The sequence below is a fragment of the Schistocerca serialis genome, chromosome 7 (assembly GCF_023864345.2).
Source record: "Schistocerca serialis cubense isolate TAMUIC-IGC-003099 chromosome 7, iqSchSeri2.2, whole genome shotgun sequence".
Taxonomy (NCBI): domain Eukaryota; kingdom Metazoa; phylum Arthropoda; class Insecta; order Orthoptera; family Acrididae; genus Schistocerca; species Schistocerca serialis.
Genome location: NC_064644.1, coordinates 115046824 through 115064853, shown reverse-complemented (window position 1 = coordinate 115064853; position 18030 = coordinate 115046824). Strand labels below are relative to the sequence as shown.

Sequence of the window (18030 nt, the reverse complement as noted above, 5' to 3'; positions counted from 1 at the left end):
CTTACGGCACTGCGGTATGTTGACGATATTCTATGTCCATTTTTTCCCTTAGTGGCAACCAACCTCGGCCTACACATCAGCAAGTTAATGCCCCGCCAGCACACTCCTAGAGTTTCTACTGCTTATAATCGCGCTTGCGAGACCCTACCTTGGCCAGCAAAGTCGCCAGATCTAACCGCAATTGAGAACGTTTGGAGCAGTATGGGCAGGGATCACCAACCAGATAGGGATTTTGAGGCGCCAGAGATGGACCAACGCGTTATTGACTTGCTTATCTGTGGAGCTCTTTCTCTTGTTCTGAAGTTGTAATCACTTGTTAGTGTTGTTAAAACTGGTAAAAGTATGTAATCTAGGATGCAAGAAGAAGAAGATTTAATGATATGAGTCAGTTAGCGGGTAAAATATTTTTTATGGACATGTAACAAACAAGTCTTCTCGAATTACGCGTGAAGCGATTTCTTCCTTTTATTTTGTTGTTTTCGCTAATACCTCCACAACTACTTCTTAGTCTGCTCTTTATAACCCGTACTGCGTTCTCTTGTTTCTAGTTACTAGGTCAAAGGGCATATTCCTAATGTTATTGAAAGTTGCGGCGGCGCGATTCTTTCCGTCCCTTTACGACGAACGTGCACCAACCTGTGAACATTATCTCAGAATATCATCAGTAGGGAAGCCGAGCGAAACCTACTGTACTTCGACGTGAACCAGGCTGCAATTAAAGTCACTAATCTACGTTTCGGGAGAAAGTTTTCACACGAAATGAAAGGTTGGAAATTTTGTCCTCAGTTAATATATTCTGAAACTTATGTGAACAAGTATCACTGCCAAGCCCGTGCTAGTCTTAACACAGTCACTCACAATCCCTTTCACTCACGTTAGCAAGTTTATGGTGTTGCATTTCCCGAAAACGTAATAGCTACAAGAATACTGATTGTTTTTGATTGATAATGCTCGCCAAATATTAAGTCTGTCGGTACCACATGTAGTCACAGTTTTTAGCCACTGACCTGCTCAATACGCGACGCGGAATATATGTCTTTTCTCGTCACAAAACTTACTTAAAATTTCCGAAATTTCTACACGCCCATCGGAATAATTATGCCGTCACTTTACCACACTTTCGATGTATGAAACACTGTTAGATCCGGCAACTTCTCATTTCCAACGGAACTACTACTACACACGTCCGAACTGTTTCATGGCCAGGCTCCCACTCTTCTCCAGAATACTCTAAGTCTTCTCTACCAGCAGAGAAAGGCGCGCGAAGAATACTGCGTTACCATTGGTCAGTTTACTCAACAGCCAATAGCAAAACAACACTCTCCCGCGTCAGTCCGCGCTTTTCATCAATAGCCAATCGCAAAATAGTAAACCTAACGACTGCACGTTTTACCGACGTAATTATCTAATATGCTGAAGTTTTGTTTATTCATAAAGTTATTTACTATTGTTATTTATACCTGAATTAACTTTCTCTTTACCATAAACTTACTTTACAAATCTATGCTACAAAAATCCCCTTTGTCCATATCCATACTTCTTCGAAATGTTCCCGCACTAAATCCTAGTACATAACACGTTAAACAATTATCTTCATATTAACCTTAAACCACACTCACGCGTCATTCATACTGCTAAAACACGTTTATAATATTTTACATACAAAAAAAGACGTAATAACACTCTATGAAAATACTAGAATAGTTTATGAAAAAGATTCTATTACTTTAGTGCACTCTGGTGGGCACAATCGAAACTAAAATCACAGTCCCCCTATCCAATATTGTCCTCTATCGGCTGATACATGAACTACGTGCGCGTCCAGTTTCGCATCACCATCTGTCTCTATCCAGCTCTGAGACACATCTCCCACGTAACCGCCTCCAAGGCAGGATCGGTATACGGCGCTACGCCTCGAAGTGTCTGCACGAAATTGGTGCTGTATACGCCTGCAAATCTCAGTAGTATGCTCCTCCTCTGCACTCTGTGTAGGATTTGTTTAGTTGTAACTAGTCTTGCCGCGAGGTCTCACACACCTGCAGCCGGCTGCAGGACAGCTGTTGAGAGAGTGATACTTGCCGGCAGGGCTTGGAGCTGAAGGGCCAGATGGTGCCGTGTCCAGAGTCGGGGTCGCTGCTGTTCGTGGGCTCGCCCGACCTGGACGGGCTCGAGGGCCTCACCAGCCACGGGCTCTTCATCTCGGACATCCCGCTACACGACGCCACGAGGGACGTCATCCTGGTGGGCGAGCAGGCGCGAGCGCAGGTGAGCGGGCGGCCTCGTTTGGTCTCCTCGCTGGTCTGGCACTGTGCTCCGCTTCCCTGTAACCCACAGCCGTCTCTTCACCTCACCTTCACCTCAACAGCTGCCCTACCCAACTCCAGGCCTCCTCATTTACTGTTGTCACTGGCTAGATGAACAGATACGAGGTGCGACAATAAAGTAATGAGACTGATGTGAAAAAAAAAGTTGCTGACCGTTTTAGTCAAGTTTAGTGTTGTATCCTTCAAAGTAGTTCCCTTCTGATTGCACACACTTTTTCCAGCGCTTCTGCCATTGATGGTAACATTTCTGGAAGTCATCTTCTGTGATATGGCTCTGAGCACTATGCGACTTAACTTCTGAGGTCATCACTCGCCCAGAACTTAGAACTAATTAAACCTAACCTAAGGACATCACACACATCCATGCCCGAGGCAGGATTCGAACCTGCGACCGTAACGGTCGCTCGGCTCCAGACTGTAGCGCCTAGAACCGCACGGCCACTCCGGCCGGCGTTCTGTGATATCCTCCAAGACCGTCGTCACAGCTTTTTGGACGTCTTGTGTTGTTTGAAAATGGTGTCCCTTGGCCGTTGTTTTGACTCTTAGAAAAAAGTCGCACGGAGCGATATGTGGTGAATAAGGTGGCTGTGGTACTACTGAAATTTGTTTTGAGGTTAAAAATTGTTGTACCGACAGAACAGTATGGGATGGCGCATTATCGTGATGCAGAATCCAATTATCAGCAATGTTGGCACAGGCACGAAGAACTCTTTTACGAAGTCTTTCTAAAATTCCTTTGAAGTTATATTGGTTAGCTGTTTGTCCAGGAGGCACCCACTCTTTATGAACAATTCCCTTGGAATCAAAGAACCACACAAGTATTCATCTCACTTTTGACTTTGACATACGAGCTTTTTTAGTCTGGGTGACCTCTTTGAGCACCATTGCGAACTTTGGCATTTTGTCTCTGGATCGTACTGAAAAAAACAACTTTCATCACCAGTGATAACACGGCTCAACAATTGTGGATTGATTTCCGTCTGCTCTAACAGATCGGCTGCCACATTTTTCCGTGTTTCTCGCTGTTGTGGTGTGAGATTTTTGGGGACAGTTTTTGCACAAATCTTTCTCATACCAAGATCTTCAGTTATTATTAGACGAACCCTTTCTCGATTGATGTTCAGTTATTGTGCAATCATTTTTAGGGATAAATTTCGATCAGATCGTACGAGTTCACCCACCATGGCCAAGTTGACATCGGTCAGTGAGGTTGATGGTCGTCCACTGCGGTCTTCATCGTAATATTCGTTCTACCTTCACTAAACATTTTATGCCAACGAAAAACTTGAACTCTTGACATAACCTCCTCTCCAAAAGCCTTCTGAAGCTTACCGTAAGTTGTCGTCGCGTTTTCACCCAATTTAAAGCAAAAAGAAATAGCATACCGTTGCGCAGTATTATGCGGTTCCGTTTCCGTGACGAGAGACACAAACACGTGTTAACTTATTACAGCACAACTCACGACTGAGCAGTTGCATCGATGTGCCGCTTGGACTAGAAGCAGCTTATAGACCAAGGTCAAAGATATTGTGCCTACGCAAGCCTGCAGGGATGACACATCTTGCAAAGAAAATGAGTCTCATTACTTTACTGTCGCACCTCATGTACCTTTTGTTCCATAGGTCCATAGTGAGTTGATCCTCAATGATGTACTGGGTCGTCACTTAAGTTCGTGCCGTTATTACAATGTCACCATTTTATTTCTGTTGTTAATATGCACTGCGTTACATTACAGCACACAATAACAAGCCTGATACACTAATTATTGATGTGATCTCCATCTTCGTCTATGACCGCCTGCTAGCGTTGAGGCAGGAGTTCTGTGCTTTATCTGCGTAACTGTTGGGGTTTCGAGTTGAAGAAATCTTCTAGCCAGTTCCTAAGAGAAGCTTCATCATGAAATACTGTAATTGGTTTACAAAACTTTTTATTTTATTTTGGGAACTAAAACTTTAACTGAACTGGTTTGCTAGTTTTTGACTTTGTGTGTGTGTTTCTGTTGTAACCCTGGACAATGCAATGTAATTACGAAAACGCTAGCTGATAAAAAGAGTCGTCAAATGTTTGAAACTGCGCAACTGTAGTTTAATTAACTTGTACGAAAATAATCAGAAAAGATAAAACTGTATACTAAATAAGTTGTCCAATGAAATGTGGTATTGCGTAGTGCTGTGAATGGTGCTAAATGCGTGACGTCACAGTACACGACTTGCAGTTCCAACACTCAAAGTCTAAAGAACAAAAATGTTACACAAAATTGCAAATCGTATTTTGAAACAATAAATAACCAAATTGCTTTTCCAGAAAAGCCCTGTGAATTTCCGTGTGTAAACTGACTACTGACTAAATAAAATTCCAAACACTAGATGACACAAACGCAAATAAAGCACTCCACTGTAAGCATAAGAAATGAACTCAGAACTGACCTTCACCTAAACTGAGCCTGATATTAATTTTCAAAAAGAAAGCTTAACTGTGAATGACTTTATTGTCCTGACTGTAATGTAAATCTGGCCCTAAGAAATTTTCATAGCTTGCCTGTGGTAACAGAAACTCGTTACTGCTTTAAAGTGGTCAACATTAAAAATACAGAACAGCAACAAACCAGCTAAGGACAAAGAAAGCCTTGCGTAGTGCAACGCAATGACATGCAACTATGCTAAGCCCATTTGGCTTTAGATTTACTTTTGTGCGACTGTGTTCCGCTCAATTCAATACAGCGACAATATTATTACAAAACCAAACTTTCGTGAAGAGACAGTGAAGAACATTCAGTTTACCGAAAGATTTAAAAGACACTAACACTCCAAAACTGCACTGAAAACTGCATTGAACCTCTGATACCTTAACTGTTGTCATCATCTTTACAAAAATCACTTACACAAATATACATCCTCCCCCACCCCCACCCACCCCTGAATGATGGACCTAGCCGTAGGTGGGGACACTTGCATGCCTAAGCGATACAGATAGCCGTACCGTAGGTGCAATCACAACGCAGGGATGTCTGTTGAGAGGTCAGACGAACGTGTGGTTCGTGAAGATGGGGAGCAGTCTTTTCAGTAGTTGGAAGGGCTGACTGATCTGGCCTTGTAACATCAATCAAAAAGGTCTTTATGTGCTGGTACTGCGAACGGCTGAAAGAAAGGGGAAACTACAGCCGTAATCTTTCTTGGGGGCATGCAGCTCTACTGTATGGTTAAACGATGGGTAAAACATAGTCCCCCATTCGGATCTCTGGGTGGAGATTACTCAGGAGAAACAAAACTGGCATTCTACGGATCGGAGGGTGGAATATCAGATCCCTCAATAGGGCATGTAGGTTAGAAAATTTAGAAAGGGAATTGGATAGATCAAAGTTGGATATAGTGGAAATTAGTGAAGTTCGGTGGCAGGAGGAACAAGATTACTGGCCAGCTGAATACAGGGTTATAAATACAAAATCAAATAAGGGTAATGCAGGAGTAGGTTTAATAATGAATAAAAAAATAGGAGGGCGGATAAGCTTCTACGAACAGAATAGTTAACGCATTATTGTAGCCAAGATAGACACGAAGCCTACCCCTACGCCAGCAGTACAAGTTTATATGCCAACTAGTTCCGCAGGCGATGAAGAGATTGAAGAAATGTATGATGCGATAAAAGAAATTATTCAAATTGTTAAAGGAGACGAAAATTTAATAGTCATTCGGGACGGGAATTCGACGGTAGGAAAAGGAAGAGAAAGAAAAGTAGTAGGTGAATATGAACTGGAGGTAAGGAATCAAAAAAGAAGCCGCTTGGTACAATTCTGCACACAGCACAACTTCATCATAGTTGATACTTGGTTTAAGAATCATGGAAGAAGGTTGGATGCATGGAAGAGACCTGCAGACACTGGAAGGTTTCAAATATGTTATATAATGGTAAGGCAGAGATTTAGGAACCAGGTTTTAAATTGTAAGACATTTCCAGGGGCAGATGTGGTCTCTGACCACAATTTATTGGTTATAAACTGTAGTTTAAAATTGAAGAAACTGCAAACAGGTAGGTATTTAAGGAGATGAGAATAAACTGAAAGAACAAGAGGTTGTAGAGATATTCAGAGCCCTTGGGAACGATTGACAAGAGCAGGGGAAAGAAATACAGTAGAAGAAGAATGGGTAGCTTTGAGAGATGAAATAGTGAAAGCAGCAGAGGATCAAGTAGGTAAAAAGACGAGGGCTAGTAGAAATCCATGGGTAACAGAAGCGATATTGAATTTAATTGATGAAAGGAGAAAATATAAAAACGCCGTAAATGAAGCAGGCGAAAAAGAATAGAAACGTCTCAAAAATGAGATCGACAGGAAATGCAAACTGGCTAAGGTGTGATGGCTAGAGGACAAATGTAAGGCCGTAGAAGTATATGTCACTAGGGTAAGATAGATACTGACTACAGGAAAATTAAAGAGACCTTTGAAGAAAAGAGAACTACCTATATCAGTATCAAGAGCTCAGATGGAAAACCAGTCCTAAGCAAAGAAGGGGTAGCAGAAAGGTGAAAGGAGCATATAGAGGGTCTATACAAAGTCAATGTACTTGAGGGCCATATTATGGAACTGGATGAGGAAGTAGATGTAGACGAAATGGGAGATATGATACTGCGTGAAGAATTTGACAGAGCACTGAAAGACCTAAGTCGAAACAAGGCCCCGGGATTAGACAACATTTCACTAGAACTACTGATAGCCTTGGGTAAGCCAGCCATGACAGAACTATTCCATCTGATGAGCAAGGTGTATGAGACAGGCGAAATACCCTCAGACTTCAAGAAGAATATAATAATTCCAATCCCAAAGAAAGCAGGTGTTGACAGCTGTGAAAACTGCCGAACTATCAGTTTAATAAGTCACGGTTGCAAAATACTAACACGAATTCTGTACAGACTAATGGGAAAACTGGTAGAAGCCGATCTCGGGGAAGATCTGTTTTGATCCGTAGAAATGTTGGAACACGCGAGGCAAGACTGACCCTATAACTTATCTTAGAAGATAAGGAAAGGCAAACCTTCGTGTCTAGCATTTGTAGACTTAGAAAAAGCTCTTGACAATGTTGACTGGAATACTCTCTTTCAAATTCTGAATGCGGCAGGGGTAAAATACAGGGAGCGAAACGCTGTTTACAATTTGTACAGAAACCAAATGGTAGTTACAAGAGTCGAGGGGCACGAAAGGGAAGCAGCGATTGAGAAGGGAGTGAGACAGGGTTGTAGCCTATCCTCAAAGCCTATCCCCGATGTTAATCAATCTGTATATTGAGGAAGCAGTAAAGGAAACAAAAGAAAAATTCGGAGCAGGAATCAAAATCTATGGAGAAGAAATAAAAACTTTGAAGTTTGCTGACGACATAGTAATTCTGTCAGAGGTAGCAAGGGACCTGGAAGAGCAATTGAATGAAATGGACAGTGTCTTGAAAGGAGGATATAAAATGAACGTCAACAAAAGCAAAACAAAAATAATGGATGTAGTCGAATTAAATCAAATGATCCTACGGGAATTAGATTAACAAACGAGACATTAGAGTTTCGCTATTTGGGCAGCAAAATAACAGATGATGGCTGAAGTAGAGAGGATATAAAATGTAGACCGGCAATGGCAAGAAAAGCATTTCTGAAGAAGAGAAATTTATTAATAGCGAACATACATTTAAGTGTTAGTAAGTCGTTTCTGAAGGTATTTGTCTACAGAGTAGCCATGAACTGAAGTGAAACATGGACGATGAACAGTTTAGATAGAAACAGAGTAGAAGCTTCCGAAATGTGGTGCTACAGAAGAATACTGAAGATTCGATGGGTAGATCACGTAACAAATGAGGAGATAGTGGCAACTATTTATTTACAGCTCATACAAAAGAGATACGTGTTTAAAAGTTTTACTGAACTTCAAAGAAGTCACCAGCATTGAGTTTAACCCGTTTCCAGCAATGTGGAAATCTTAGGATACTCTTAGCAGTGCCTGTTGTGTTGGCAGTTCTAGCGGCGCGGTCTATTGCCGGACGAAATTGTAGCAGTTCTGAAGCGAATGCCGTGAAGTATTTCCTTCAGTTTAGAAATCGAGTTGAGCTCACGAGGGCTTAAGTCAGGGGAGTGCAGTAGGTGGTATAGCACTTAGCAGCCCCATCAGTGAAACAAATTAGTAACAACTTGCACTGTACGTGCTTGAGCATTGTCCTGCAAAACGATGGCCAGGTCCTGCAGAAATTGTCATCATTTCTGTCTCTAAGCTGGCCGTCGGTTGTGTTCCAAAAATGAACAGCATAGAGACAGAAGTGATGACACTTTCTGCAGGACCTGACCATCGTTTTGCAGGACAATGCTCAAGCACGTACAGTGCAAGCTGTTACTGATTTGCCGGCCGAAGTGGTCGTGCGGTTAAAGGCGCTGCAGTCTGGAACCGCAAGACCGCTACGGTCGCAGGTTCGAATCCTGCCTCGGGCATGGATGTTTGTGATGTCCTTAGGTTAGTTAGGTTTAACTAGTTCTAAGTTCTAGGGGACTAATGACCTCAGCAGTTGAGTCCCATAGTGCTCAGAGCCATTTCATTTTCTGTTACTGATTTGTCTGACTGATGGGGCTGATAAGTGCTGTACCATGTGCTTCACTCCCCTGACTTAAGCCCTCATGAGTTCAACTTGATTTCTAATCTGAACGAAACACTTCACAGCATTCGCTTCAGAACTGCTACAAGTTCGTCGGGCAATAGACCGCGCTGCTCGAACTGTCAACACAACTGGCACTGTTAAGAGTATCCTATGACTTCCACATCGCTGGGAACGGGTTATACACAATGCTGGTGACTACTTTGAAGGTCAGTAAAACTTTAAAACAGGTATCAATTTTGTACGTGCTGTAAATAAATAGTTGCCAGTATTAAAGTTATAACCCTCGTACAACACTTAATACAGCATGGGAAACAACCAAAAACGCAGATCTAGAAAATAATTTGTGTCGAAATTTCTTACGGGTTTGGTTTTATAATGTCGGTTTGAGATGCAAAAAATAATAAATGCCGCAGTTTACAGTGCCAAGAAGATGTTAGTTGTCCATAAGCCCAAAAAAATTTGTGTGAAATCTTATGGGACTTAACTGCTAAGGTCATCAGTCCCTAAGCTTACACACTACTTAACCAAAATTATCCTAAGGACAAACACACACACCCATGCCCGAGGGAAGACTCTAACCTCCGCCGGGATCAGCGGCACCGTCTATGATTGTAGCGCCTTAGACCGCTCGGCTCATCCCGCGCAGAGGTCCATAAGTAATTTTATGAATTTTCTGCTGTCTGCCCAAGCCGATCGGTGTAGAGGATGCCTAGGCACTCCACTTGTGAAAACTCTTCTTCCGACCTTGCAACCAATATCACAAGGCAAAGTTCTCTCTTTATAGCGACTAGTGACTTACAAAACAATCTTACATCCATTAAAGACTGTTTTACTAAAACGTGTCCATTAAGCACTGTTACACGACTATGATCGCCAAAATAACTGCTGCTGCGTGGCTGCCACAACGTGTAGCGTGCTTTCTTATGGATAGGTGAACAAATCTTAGATTGCCAGAAAAAAAATTGACTCACTTGTAGAAGTTTCCATTTCAATCAATATTTATTGTTGCTACAGTGCACGTGGAGTGCATGAAATGATAATGTTTACAGAACTACAGGATAAGTGGTGCTGAAGTATCCACTCATACTGAAACACCCAAGTGCCGGCCGAAGTGGCCGTGCGGTTAAAGGCGCTGCAGTCTGGAACCGCAAGACCGCTCCGGTCGCAGGTTCGAATCCTGCCTCGGGCATGGATGTTTGTGATGTCCTTAGGTTAGTTAGGTTTAACTAGTTCTAAGTTCTAGGGGACTAATGACCTCAGCAGTTGAGTCCCATAATGCTCAGATCCATTTGCACCATTTTTTTTTGAAACACCCAAAACAGTACGTGATGTAGCGTCCACGGGCGGCAAAGCAGGCGCTGAATCTGGCATCCAGTCGATCGTACAGATAGCGAATACTGTCCCGGAAGACGTAATTCCACACATACTCCACCTGTTCATGTAGTTCAGTAAGAGTTGTTGACTGACGAGTCGTACGGGTCGCTTCTCGTCCCATCATATCCCACAATTGTTCGATTGGAGACAAGTCCGGAGATCGTGCTCGTCTGGGAGATTGCTGCACGTCTTGTAGAGCTCGATGTGTTTCATGGGCTGTGTGTGAGTGAGCATTACCCTTTTGGAACAACACTTCACCTTCCTGTTGCGACAAGGGCAAAGGAATGGGTCTAACAACATTTTGCATGTTCCGAGATCTGATTAGCGACTCCGCCAGAAGCGCGAAACATGAAATCACTCAACAGAGGAAAGTCCACTGGACCTGACAGGATACCAGTTCGATTCTACACAGAGTACGCGAAAGAACTTGCCCCCCTTCTAACAGCCGTGTATCGCAAGTCTCTAGAGGAACTGAAGGTTCCAAATGATTGGAAAAAAGCACAGGTAGTCCCAGTCTTCAAGAAGGGTCGTCGAGCAGATGCGCGAAACTATAGACCTATATCTCTGACGTCGATCTGTTGTAGAATTTTAGAACATGTTTTTTGCTAGCGTATCATGTCGTTTCTGCAAATCCAGAATCTTCTCTGTAGGAATCAACATGGATTCCGGAAATGGCGATCGTGTAAGACCCAACTCGCTTTATTTGTTCATGAGACCCAGAAAATATTAGATACAGGCTCCCAGGTAGATGCTATTTTCCTTGACGTCCGGAAGGCGTTCGATACAGTTCCGCACTGTCGCCTGACAAAGTAAGAGCCTACGGAATATCAGACCAGCTGCGTAGCTGGATTGAAGAGTTTTCAGCAAACAGAACACAGCATGTTGTTCTCAATGGAGAGACATCTACAGACGTTAAAGTAACCTCTGGCGTGCCACAGGGGATTGTTAAGGGACCACTGCTTTTCACAATATATTTATAAATGACCTAGTAGATAGTGTCGGAAGTTCCATGCGGCTTTTCGCGGATGATGCTGTAGTATACAGAGAAGTTGCAGCATTAGAAAATTGCCGCGAAATGCAGGAAGATCTGCAGCGGATAGGCACTTGGTGCAGGGAGTGGCAACTGACCCTTAACATAGACGAATGTAATGTATTGCGAATACATAGAAAGAAAGATCCTTTATTGTACGATTATATGATAGCGGAACAAACACTGGTAACAGTTACTTCTGTAAAATATGTGGGAGTATGCGTACGGAATGACTTGAAGTGGAATGATCATATAAAATTAATTGTTGGTAAGGCGGGTGCCAGGTTGAGATTTATTGGGAGAGTCCTTAGACAATATAGTCCATCAAAAAAGGAGGTGGCTTACAAAACACTCGTTAGACCTATACTTGAGTATTGGTCATCAGTGTGGGATCCGTACCAGGTCGGGTTGACAGAGGAGGTAGGGAAGATCCAAAGAAGAGCGGCGCGTTTCGTCACAGGGTTATTTAGTAAGCGTGATAGCGTTACGGACATGTTTAGCAAACTCAAGTGGCAGACTCTGCAAGAGAGGCGCTCTGCATCGCGGTGTAGCTTGCTGTCCAGGTTTTGAGAGGGTGCGTTTCTGGATGAGGTATCGAATATATTGCTTCCCCCTACTTATACCTCCCGAGGAGATCACAAATGCAAAATTAGAGAGATTCGAGCGCGCACGAAGGCTTCCCGGCAGTCGTTCTTCCCGCGAACCATACGCGACTGGAACAGGAAAGGGAGGTAATGACAGTGGCACGTAAAGTGCCCTCCGCCACACATCGTTGGGTGGCTTGCGGAGTATAAATGTAGATGTAGATGTAGAACTGGAGTTGCAGCTTATCGCACCCCAAACCATCAGTCCTGGGGTTGGCCCAGTGTGTCGGGCGAATGCACTCAACGATACAGCGCTCACCAGCTCTACATCGTACACGCAAATCGCCATCACCTGCGAGCAAGTAGAATCTGTTTTCATCACTGAAGACCACGGCGCGTCATACCATCTCCCAAGTGATCCTCTGGCCATTCGAGCCATGTACGGTGATACTGTGGGGTGATTAGAAGACAGGCTAGAGGTGAGCGTGCCCATACTCCCACTGCTAATAATCGTTTCGCAACAGTTCGTGTTGAAATGTCTGGGCTCACAAGCCTTCAGCCTGTGGTGTGGTAGCTGTATGATCTTCCACTGCCGCGCTTACAATGCGACGATCCTGGCGGGGGTGTGTGCTATGTGGACGTCCAGTACCTGGTAAACGGGCGTGAGGATGGCCATGTGACCAATGATAGCAGCATCGTTGCACAGCTGACGCAGCACGTGTAACTTGTGTGGTAATTCTCCGAAAGGACCATCCCTCCACTCGGAAGGCCACAAGCGTACCTTTCAACTTCGCTTTTGCTGTAGGTAGCACGAGTGCCTCTCCGTGGCGTTGTTACCTGCTTCCTTCACAGGTTTGCATCACACTGAACCTTCTGGTTGTGAACATTTCCTATTAAAGTGTAGACACAGATGGCACTCTGGTAGCAATACTGCTACGCTGTTAGCGGACGACTTTGAAAGCATTATCAGTACATCTGCTATCCTCCAGGTGACATACGCCGTTATCGGATCAAAATCGTCGTCGTCTTTCGAGGGCTACTAATTTGTTTTTTCTGGAACTGTATACTCCAGAATTTCTTCTGAAGCTAGTGTACGTTCAAGTCTTGCTAGCCACCCCTCTAACTGTTAAGCAACGTTAAGAAACATAGCATTAGAAATTTCTAAATTAGTAGCTCCCAAGAGGGGGGCAATTGCCCCTGGGGTGGAAGCGGGAGATTAAATTGATATTTGTTGTGGAGTAAAAATAATAAGGATTTGATTATGGCTCAGTTATCAGGCTAAATTATTTCAGTAAAAATCATCATTGCTATAACTGTTTCGTTGGAATCTAATCTTTACAAGTGACTAACCCTTAACTAATATTTTCAAATACGATCATTAGCGAATGACGAAACTTGGCGGAAGCCGCAAGCTGTGAAATGAAGGTCCGCACAAGGGCGTATGAAATTCACGAAGCCAGTGAGCTGGGTTTGACCGAGTTATCGTCTCGCTTGTCGCTTATCGTTTCCATTGTTTCGTTCTTCGGTTCTTTGCTCGCCGACCCTGTCGAAATAAGAGAGAATGTTTTATTGTTTCCAGATGGGTATGCCATGCAGAAATAACTACGCTCTAGCTTCGAGTACAAGGAAATATCGTGTACGTTTTATTAAGAATAATGTTGTCAGTTTTCTTTAGCAACTGGAACTTCAGTACGCAGGGTTGAAGTTATGGACAGTTCTTCATTTTCAGTACAGGTCACGATGATCTAAGCAAGTAATGAAAAATGCTCACTCACAGGTTAAATAACTGTTCACTTATCATAATAAAATCTTTTTCAACTACTTTCATGATGTGGAAAATCGTCAGGAAATACCTGGGCCCACTTCGTGAAAGAAGGAGTACTTTCAAATAGCGAAATTCGATACGCAGTAGCTACAGTTTCTTCTTTGTGTCGCTCTCGGGTGTCTAGCCGGGAGCAGTCGTTTACGAAAGATGATATTTCGACAGCGTACCTCGCTGACATCTTCAGATAATAGCTGTCGAAATATCGTGTTTCTCAATCGACTGTACATGGGCGGAAACGCGAGAGCAGTACAAACAGTTGTTCATTGAGAAAGCTAAAGACAACGCACAATTTCTTGGATTCTGCGAAGACAGACAAAGAAAATAGATAGAGCTCGTAACATTTTAGTGAAAGGCTGCTGGCTACCGTCCACTAACAGAAAAATCCTACAGACTATATTTTCATGTCCCACAATTTACAACGCGAAAGGAGAATTCCTACTTTGGTACCAATGAAAAAAAAAGTTAGGAACTGAATGTACTTGGAGGATGACTCACGATGTTGTTTGGCGAAGACCAATCCCAATATAAGAAACATTGTAATAAATACACAGTAATCCTGCCACTTTTTTAATTGTTTTTTATTTTAAAACATGCGGATATCATTTGTTTGATCAGTAACTAAATGTTACTTATCATTCATCATTTAAAAAGCAGCGGGGCTAAAAAAGGGCTACTTCGATGACAATTTTAGGTAGCTGCTTAATTTTATTGAACCCGTTCAGTGGCAACGGGCTCAGAAATGTTATGGCATTTGGTGGCATCTACAGTTCATGGCCTAAAGTTCTGAGATAGTTTTCACTAGGAAGCAAATATTGCAGCTTACTCTTTCGTTATCAGTGAAGAAAACTGTCGTCTCTCTATCTAGGCGTCTCTTTTCCTTCTGAGAGCACGGGTACTAAGAGCATTTTTAAGAATTCGTAAATTTTCCATTACTCCAGCATAGAATTTTTGGATTGATTCTCACGTTCAATGCCTCCGAATGTCTTTACACACGTCCTTCAAATCAGTCCCTCCAGATAAATAGTTTTCTATATACATTTTTCCTCGCATATTCCTTGTAATACTTTTTAATTTAATGCACTGTCGATGAATCCATTCAAACTCAGAAGATGAAATAATTAGAAACCTTACAAACTCATAAACAAAATATTATAATAATTTATTTTCTGCAAGAGTAGGACATGTGTACATATCAGTTTCAGAAGGCACGTCCTTAATTTCCTGCTCCACTCCATTATACATCAGTTTCAGAAGGCACGTCCTTAATTTCCTGCTCCACTCCATTAAACCTACACTGCACACACTACACGCGTACTCATATCTGACGATAGTAACATGTGAAATCAATGCGTAGCTATTCTCGCGTTCCGGATTATCAGAAAATAAGTCAGCATTTCTCCATTATGAATGATCTGCTTAGCTCAGAAAAATGAAAAAGATTTGCATCAATACTGTAAACTAGACAGTCATTTGTATTTTCTTTAATACGACTGTTTTTTAGATTACATAAATTTATTGCGAGATACACTTTAACGTCTCTTTAAAGCAAGTCTGCTTCATATATCTTGTTAATCTACTTAGGTCATTCATTGGAGTCTTATTCCCTGGCAGAAAATCCTATTTTGGTGATTAGTTTCCTTTTTTTGCGGTAAATGTAAATCTGAACGGTTTGTTACAGCCTTCTATATTACACTCCTGAAATGTTTCTATTTTTTTCTTCAACAGTTTTACTAATCTCACGTTAGCATTTGAATCCTTAATCTTCTTCTACAAAAACGAAATTTTAAGAGTGATTTTGAACCATTTGTTGTATTGACTCAAGCTGAATTCATTATTAAAAGAATGTACAGGGTGAACCAGAAATCCACCGACAAACTTTCAGAGGTGGTAGTATGGACAAAAACAACAAAAAAATGTCAAGTAAACCAGGGTTCTAAAATGCATACCTTAAGAGCTATGAGCACTTGTTCATCTTGCCTACAATGAAATACTCTTCTTCTACTGAACAAGTGCTCATAGCACTTAAGCTATGCATTTTAGAGCCCACGTTTACTGCAAGTTTTTTCTTGTTTTGGTCCTCACTACGTGTTCACAAAATATGGAACTTAAAGCAGAAGAGGTGTATTTCAAAGTACGAAAGAGGAAGAAGCACTCATAATCCTTAATGTATGAATTCTGGAGTCCATGGCCGGCCGTGGTGGCCGAGCGGTTCTAGGCGCTACAGTCTGGAACCGCGCGACCACTACGGTCGCAGGTTCGAATCCTGCCTCGGGCATGGATGTGTGTGATGTCCTTAGGTTAGTTAGGTTTAAGTAGTTCTATGTTCTAGCGGACTGATGACCTCAGAAGTTGAGCCCCATAGTGCTCAGAGCCATTTCAACCATTTGCAGTCCATGTTTACAATACATTATATTCTCATTTTGGTACACATTACGACCTCTGAAAGTTTGTCGGAGTTCTGGTTCACCCTGTAGACAGGACCCTTTCCTTCTTTAGTGTCAGCTATATTTCAGGCACACTGCTAACATTATTCGGCTACACTCGCTAGTATGACCACCCCACTACGTCTAGAATGCAAGTAAATGCCAATATCTAAACTTCAGACTTCCCTCTCTGAAGCACAGTAAGATCATGTTTCTGTATCTTGTCTTGGTGGAAACTAATTATATCACTCAGAAATTTATACTGGAACCTCACTAGAAATATTTCTGCGGTTCATTGAACCGTATTCATATGAATCTTTCAGACAACAGTGAGGTGTACGGGTTCGTGATACTACCTGACGCACTAAAACTGTAATACTAAAATTCGAACACGAACCCTCGCTCTGCGCCATTAATGCTCTTACCAATTGAGCTAGATCCCAACTCAAAGATTCGCAGTGTCTACAACTTGTGTACCACTCTGGATTAGCCCTCTTGACTTCTTAGCGTCACCCTTTCAAAAGATGAATTTGCTGTCAACCCTCCACTTAGAAATAAGAAAATGAATCTTAGAGGCATTTCCAAAGTTAACTGGATCAGAGTGTGGTTCGCTTCTCTGTCCTTCACATATCAACGATCAGTGTAGAATCTAAAATATCATTTCCATTGCTAGCCTCAAATTTTACAGTTCAGTTCTTGTTGCCCCTCGCTCCGTGAAGGACATGGCTACACAGACGTGCGACCTCAAATTTGGCTCTGAGGTTGTGAAGTCACGCAGTGTCAAGGCATCATCACCGTCACCCCGTCCTGCTGTGCAACGAACTGTCAAACTCTCGCCTCATGAGGTGAAGCTGCCCACTACACAACCGGCAGGCAGGACAGGCCAGAGGGTGTACTCCCAGGAACACTTCCTCCGTCCCTCCAGCCAAGCGTCCAACGATTGCAAAAGAGTAAAAATTTTACAGGCCGATATTTTGAGATACGTTAGAAAGATTTGTACTAAAACAGTGTTTTTCTTTTATTGTTTGTATAAAATATTAAAAGGTGGTCCCAGTACCATGGCATGTCCAGTAGTGAGAGTTACTCGTCGATGGATGACACTAGTACTGCTTGCTACTGTTTGTCTGCTAGGACGGACTGCGGCGGCGCATGGACAAGCTGAAGGGCCGCATCGAGGAGGCGAACCGCGCCGTCGATGCCGAGCGCCAGAAGAACGTCAGCCTGCTGCACCTCATCTTCCCGCCGCACATCGCGCGCCGCCTCTGGCTCGGTCAGTACACTACTCCCGTATGCACTGGCCTTGCTCGCCTTCACACAGATGGCACGACGTAGTACTGTTATCACTCTTTCCTTATATCCGCGGTAGATGACACGGAAATTTCAATTCTACACTACTGCCTATTAAAATTACTACACCAAGCAGAAATGCAGACGATAAACGGGTATTCATTGGACAAATATATTATACTAGAACTGAGATGTGATTACATTTTCACGCAATTTGGGTGCATAGCTACTGAGAAATCAGTACCTAGAACAACCACCTCTGGCCGTAATAACGGCCTTGATACGACTGGGCATTGAGTCAAACAGAGCTTGGATGGCGTGTACAGGTACAGCTGCCCATGCAGCTTCAACACGTTACCACAGTTCATCAAGAGTAGTGACTGGCGTATTGTGAAGAGCCAGTTGCTCGGCCACCATTAACCAGACGTTTTCAATTAGTGAGAGATCTGGAGAATGTGCTGGCCAGGGCAGCAGTAGAACATTTTCTGTATCCAGAACAGCCCGTACAGGAACTGCAACATGCGGTCGTGCATTATCCTGCTGAAATGTTGGGTTTCGCAGGG

General features: G+C 42.9%; 1 protein-coding gene across 1 annotated transcript in view; it reads left to right on the top strand.

The window, feature by feature from the left end:
* The window catches only part of LOC126412918 (head-specific guanylate cyclase-like), a 164825-nt gene that overhangs the window by 22998 nt on the left and 123797 nt on the right, over window positions 1–18030 (top strand). The window contains exons 2-3 of the mRNA XM_050082807.1: window positions 2086–2265; window positions 17312–17450. Coding sequence (XP_049938764.1) covers window positions 2086–2265; window positions 17312–17450 — 319 coding nt within the window. The remainder of the gene's footprint in view (window positions 1–2085; window positions 2266–17311; window positions 17451–18030) is intronic.